This window comes from Syngnathus typhle, linkage group LG7, assembly GCF_033458585.1.
Source record: "Syngnathus typhle isolate RoL2023-S1 ecotype Sweden linkage group LG7, RoL_Styp_1.0, whole genome shotgun sequence".
Lineage (NCBI taxonomy): Eukaryota > Metazoa > Chordata > Actinopteri > Syngnathiformes > Syngnathidae > Syngnathus > Syngnathus typhle.
The window spans coordinates 8002190-8008432 of record NC_083744.1 but is presented as its reverse complement, the minus strand read 5'-3'; the positions used below and the strand labels follow the sequence as shown (position 1 = coordinate 8008432).

General features: G+C 44.7%; 1 protein-coding gene across 1 annotated transcript; it reads right to left on the bottom strand.

Moving 5' to 3' along the window:
* Nucleotides 1-654: 654 nt before the first annotated feature.
* fbxl9 (F-box and leucine rich repeat protein) lies at nt 655-6078 on the bottom strand. Its single transcript, XM_061282984.1, has 11 exons — nt 5730-6078; nt 5000-5101; nt 4748-4882; nt 4442-4621; nt 3953-4258; nt 3641-3857; nt 3392-3549; nt 2806-3018; nt 2412-2624; nt 2058-2275; nt 655-1920 (listed from the first exon to the last, which is right to left on the bottom strand). The coding sequence occupies exons 1-11, from the start codon at nt 5781-5783 to the stop codon at nt 1758-1760; spliced, it is 1959 nt and encodes a 652-aa protein (XP_061138968.1). The 5' UTR covers nt 5784-6078; the 3' UTR covers nt 655-1757.
* Between the last annotated feature and the right edge of the window lie 165 nt (nt 6079-6243).

The following is a 6243-nucleotide window of genomic DNA, read 5'->3' as shown; positions in this document are numbered from 1 at the left end:
GGCTTGCGTGTGACCCTGGGGAACAGGCTTTTTTTTTTGGCAGTACTAGAATAAAGTGTAATTGCGCGTTTACTACAGCAGGGGGCAGTGGCGCTCTCATTGTTACTTTTGTCACGTTTGCGACAGTGCAACATTTTACGACTTACAAGACAAGTTAGGATAGTCACGGTGGGGAGGGGGGGCGCGAATAGTTTTCTTCTTGCTAGGGGGGGGCGTAACAGAAAATAATTGAGAAGCACTGGTTTAAATAAAGGTTAACCTAAAAAAAAAAAAAAAAAAAGTGAACCCTGAACTTTGAACCCGCGGTGACCCCGTGGTGACCCCGTGGCCCCGCGGTGACCCCGTGGTGACCCCGTGGTGACCCCTGGGTGACCCCTGGGTGACCTTTGAACCCTGAACTTTCAACTCTAGTTAAAAATCGAAAATGTGCACATGACCCCGTGAACTTTGAACCGACCTTTGACCCCTGGGTGAACTTTGAACCGTAAACTTTGACCTTTGACCCCTGGCTAATTACGTTTTTTTTTTTTTTTTTTTTAAACCGGCATAGCAGAACGATCCATGGTCTTCAGATGCCGCGCTGTCGCCATCTCCTGGTCAGTTAGTGAAATGCTTTTGCTGATGTTTTTTTTTCTCTCAATTAAAACAAATCAATCAGCCAGTTGGTTTTCTTTATTTAATATCTATTATCAGACAAAACCAAATTGTGAATCAGTCACCTAGGCTATAGCAGAACAAACAATCCATGGTCTTCAGATGCCACGCTGTCGCCATCTCCTGGTCAGCTAGTGAAATGCTTTTGCTGTTTTTTTTCCCTCTCAATTAAAACAAATCAATCAGCCAGTTGGCTTTCTTTATTTAATATCTGATATCAGACAAAACCAAATTGTGAATCAGTCACCTAGGCCAGTGCTTCTCAAATAGTGGGGCGCACCCCCCTTGGGGGGTGCGGTGCTATTCCTGGGGGGGCGCGTGTGACCCTGGGGAACAGGCTTTTTTTTTGGCAGTACTAGAATAAAGTGTAATTGCGCGTTTTACTACAGCAGGGGGCAGTGGCGCTCTCATTGTTACTTCTGTCACGTTTGCGACAGTGCAACATTTTACGACTTACAAGACAAGTTAGGATAGTCACGGTGGGGAGGGGGGGCGCGAATAGTTTTCTTCTTGCTAGGGGGGGGCGTAACAGAAAATAATTGAGAAGCACTGCTTTAGACTCATTTTTGTGTTTGTACTTTGCAAAAAATGTCTTATGAACATAAATAAATGCAATTTAATACAAAGTTACACTTTCCATGTTTTCCAGATTTATATCAAAAAGGACATTTGGCTTCATCTGAGTGTAAAAATAAAGTCCTGATGTTTTTTTTATTTACATAAATAAAAAGCACTTCACAAGCACCTTCAAAAGTTCAATCTGTACTTTCAGTTATGATCTCTTCATTTAATGTGCATTCATTTTAATAATATGTTTTCTTTGGATGCAAACATGTATTTTAGACTATAATGTGACATAAGTTACTTATTAAATAAGGGAAATTGGTTTTACAGGTTTATTCCACATTGGTTTAACATGGAATGAAATCTTCATGCTACTGGAAGATTTAAGTACAAAAACAAATGTGGGGATAGCTTGAAGTACGGACTCAAGTTCCTCTCACCTGTTCATTTAGTCAGATGTGGATGTTATAAACCTCAATACTTCTTAACAGTTTTGGTCAGCAGATTTGTTTGATGAAAAGTCATCCAGAACATTTAAATCAGAGTGAAAAGTCGGTCCCATAAGGTAGTTTGTAATAGATATTTTCCAAAAAGTGCAGCTGTGATAGAAGGTGCTCCACCATTGTTCCTGAGATCTTGTTGCACTTTGACACGTCCAGTGTTTTAAGTCGCTTACAGTGCTGAGCCAGCAGGAACAGAGACCTGTAAATATCCAAATGTCAAATAGAATTTAAAACGCTTCAAGGAAAGCAGCGGTCCCCAACCGTATTTGTGCAACGGAACCGGTTTTACGTAAAGCAATTTTTGACAAAAAACGACTTTTTAAAGGACAGACTTACTTATCTGTGATGTTATTGCAACCGGAGAGGTAGAGATGTTGCAACCTGTGGAGGTGCGGCACCGCCTGCTCCACGCCGCGGTCGCTTATGTGCGCACAACGGCTGAGCTCCAGGCTGGTGAGGGCGCGGCAGTGTCGGGCCACAGCTGACAAGCTGGCGTCCGTGATGTCAGTCATCGAGGACAGAGAGAGATGTTGGAGTTCTGTGAAGCGCACAACCTATACGCGGAAGACACAAACAATGAGTTTATCTTTTAAGTACAACGCATGTCCCTCAAAATCTGACTCACTCTTTATCTGGCTATTAGGCGATATTAGTTTATTTTCAGGTGCTAAAGCAAACAGTGTAGAAGACCTGTGTGATGCTGCTGTCGGTGAGTTTGCAGCAGGCGGACAAATCGAGCTCCCGCAGCCTGCTGAGCGCCAACAGTGACACTCCCGCTTCCTGTTTGAAATGCTTCAGGTCATCGGGCGTTACCAACTTGGGTCGCTCCTCGAAGGGCAAACGCGGAGGCTTGAAAAAGCCCATATTGCCGAAGGTGCGTGTGAACCTGGGGCCCTTGTCCTCCTGTCCAGAATAGTGGGAAAATTTGACTTTACTGGCAACATTAAGAAATTGTTGTAAAATGATTGGGGCTGATATTCAGCCCTACTCTCAAATGATACAATTATAAAAATATACAAAATATAGAAGAAAAAAAAAAAAAGTGATACAAGCAACAACAGAGCTCTCCATCTGCACCGCTCACCTTCTCGTCTAGCTCACAGGCGCTCGTCTCCACCATCCCTAGCAGACCCCAGTCTGTCACCTCTTTACACCAGCCCAGACGCAGCACCAGCAGGCCCTGCAGGTAGGTGGCAATGGCGCGCACCGACAGGTCGGTCACATTGACGCACGAGGTCAAGTCCAGTTCACGTAGCGTGCTGCCTAGAAGCTGCGTGAGGGTGAAAACAGCCTCATCCTAACAAAAGACACAGTGAACGTTTTATTGTCCATAGACTTTCTGCAGTGTATCCTCATTAGCAGTGGCAGAGTTAGAGGGGGGGGGGGGGGTGAAACTAAACAACCCCCACCCCCCAACCCCGGGTGGATTTTTCCCGGAATTTCCACCCATCCATCCAAGAGAACATATGAATGTTAATCAGCGTTTTCTGAAGATTGTATTTTGGTTTGTTAAAAAAAGAAAATGACATTTTATGAAACCACTGAGCTATCCTTCCAAGAAAACGTTCTTGGCTTCGCCAGTGCTCATTAGGGCTTCGACTGTGCGCCAGACTTGCCAACCACTATTCCGCCGAGCTGCCACCATTAACACAAACTGAACCACAACGGACCCGCATGTAAGTGCAGCTCCGAAGGTTGAGCTTCTCCAGTTGCGCTCGCTCAGAGAGGCATCGTGACAAGCCTTTCACCATCTCCACACCGCCGACATGGAGACACTCGGATAGATCCAGATTTCGCAGTGATGGGATGGACACCAGGTCGGCCAAGCCTGCAGATTGCATGACATGCCTAGAGTTTTTACATTTAGCATACTAACATCGAGTCTTTAAAATGACCATATCACATACTGACATGGATACCTGTCTCAGTGATCTTCCAGTCGCGTGACAGAGAGAGCCGTGTAAGGGAGCTCAGGCCTCGCGCTACGGCCACCACGGCCCTGCTGGTCAGCTCGGTGCAGCAGCTGATGTCCACTTTCTGGAGGCCCGGCTGGTGCTTTACCAGAACCTCCACCGAGTAGTCCGTCAGCTCTTTGCAACTTTGCAGACACAGCTCCTCCAAAGTCAAACCTTCAACCTGTAACACAAATCATATAACGCAGACCTAATCGTAGTGCTCGAGCGAAGATTAGACAGAATTAACACATATGTTCGTGTACTTTGTTTCCTAACCTGGGCAATAGTGCGAAGGGACTCAGGGGTGACCGAGGTTCTGCTGAGGTCCAGAGCAACAAGGGTGGCGCTCTGCTCCGTGAGCAACTTGCGCAGGTTCCTGAGTGAGAGGAGTGCAGAGGAAACCTCAACAGTTCCCACCGGGCAGCCACTGTAGGGGTCAAACTCAAAAGCGATGTGGCAGCCAGCCAGCGAGAGGCGACGGAGGCGAGGTGTGCAGCCCGTCAGGCGATTGAAGGTGAGGTCGGAGAGGTAGCGCAGGTCGGACAGGTCCAGTTCCTCAAGGCCGCACAGGGCCGACTTGATCTGGAAGCCAGTGAAAAACAGATTTTGGATATGGTGGAAGACCAACAACTGAATCAAGATAAATATCAGGACATCTATATCAACTCTAAAGTGTTTACTTTATATCTGACTTCTATCAAACATATCGCAATAATGATACCTAGAAGTTTATGTTTGAGTGGTTGTAGTGTTATTAGATTTAACCTGCTGTCTGTGTTCCTTCCTGGAGAGGAACGCTCCGGACATGAAAAGGCTGTCCAGGCCTCTTAGGTCAAGCCTGCGGAGTGAAGTGAGACGAGGGAGGAGAGCCAACAAGGAGGCCTCAGTGACACTGCTGCCAGGTAGTGCTAAACTTTCCAACTTGGAGCCAACACTTGTGCCCACCTGATGGGAGAGAGGGGTGAGGCGACACATGAGAGATCGAACACGGAGACACATCCTGGAAGTGACGTCTCCGAAAATTCAGGGTTCCCCGCTTTAGATTATTGTGATGATAAAACCCCCTCAAACCTCCTGCAGCAACGACCTGGACAAGCTGAACCCATCGAGCTGTTTGATGATCAGGCTGCAGCGTGACCGTTGTCCAAGACTCCTGACCAGCTCCAGGGATGAGGCTGAAGCTGGAAAGCAAAATGTGACATTCCTCTGCACACAAAAAGACACATCGAAAAGGTTTGGTTTGCATGTACAGGCCTTTGCTTAACAACACCAATATTCGTGCAAATTTGTGCAATTCAATTAAAGTGATGTGGCAAGAATTACCTGAAAACACAAGTCCTGGCTGGCAATGTACCAGCTACGGCAAACTAGTGATGCTTCCTTTCTGTCTGGAGTTTGCAGGAAGGTCAGGATGTAGACTACAATCTAGAAAGGAGCACATTGCATTGGTAATGTTTAGTGAAGCAGTAAGCATAAACAGTGCCTGTTGAATTTAGTATGAGAGTCATGCTGAAAAATATCAGAAAGAAATAATTCGACATGAATAAAATCAATGAGATATAAGGAAAAAATATAATTCTAAAAGTTAAAATAGTAATACAAGAATAAATACTAATTTTGACAAGTATATAATATTAGGAGAGAGAAAAACGTAAAAGAGTCAAGTTGTGAAATGATGGAGCAAACGTTTTATTCTACAAGGATCAAAACTGTAATTTTATGAGAAAAAACTGTTCATAACAGAACATCTTGGTGATATTAGAAAATATTACAAGGAAAATAGAATTAGGATATTGCAAACGATGCAATTAGAGGCCAAATTGAGACATAATTTAAGAATATAAGCCTTATTTTACAAGGTGAAATTTAAAGTTATTAAAATAAAGGGTGTAAAAATGAAACTTAATTTCACAAGTGTGACGTTCAATTTGTGTCGGAATTTTTAAACACTCGTTAGAATTACGTCGTTACTGACCAGTTACAATATAAAGTTTATGTACACCAAACGTCCACGGGACCTATGTTTGCTACTCTTTAAATAAAGTTGCCTGACCTCCAGAGGCAACTCAGGTGCTTCCAGCGAGTCCTCCTCATCCCAGCCTTCCATCTCGCAATTTGCTCTCAGTCAGATGTTAAGGAGACAGGACGGAGGACCTTTAAACGCATCACGGCGGAGCTAACCTAAGCAAGCTAACTAGCTTCAACGATGCAGCTAGGCTTGCACGGAAACAAAGTCGACTTTACACCATTTAATGGCATGACTGAATTCGTGGCAATAGCAAACTGTCAAATGCCAGGTTAGAAGAAGAAGCTACTGGCTGTTCCGTGTATTTACCGCAAGCACCACATTTCGTCAGTCAGGAGGATAAGCTGAGCTTCTGCTGTGACGTCACAGGGGCGGGGCGCCGGGAACGCTCGTAATAATAACCGAGTGACCCCACTCATAATAACGCAAGTTAATAAATAACATGCTTGAACCACGCGCACACACTTTTAACCAATTTTCCCCTTTGTTTGCAAAAAACAAAAAATTAATGGCAATGACATAATTCAAAACGAATTCTGTT

Excerpts from the sequence above, each read along its gene's own strand:
- fbxl9 (XM_061282984.1), bottom strand. The coding sequence starts at position 5,783 with ATGGAAGGCTGGGATGAGGAGGACTCGCTGGAAGCACCTGAGTTGCCT. Across the intron at positions 5,102-5,729 it reads CACCTGAGTTGCCTCTGGAG|ATTGTAGTCTACATCCTGAC; the intron begins GTCAGGCAACTT and ends GCTCCTTTCTAG. Across the intron at positions 1,921-2,057 it reads TGCAATAACATCACAGATAA|GTCTCTGTTCCTGCTGGCTC; the intron begins GTAAGTCTGTCC and ends GGATATTTACAG.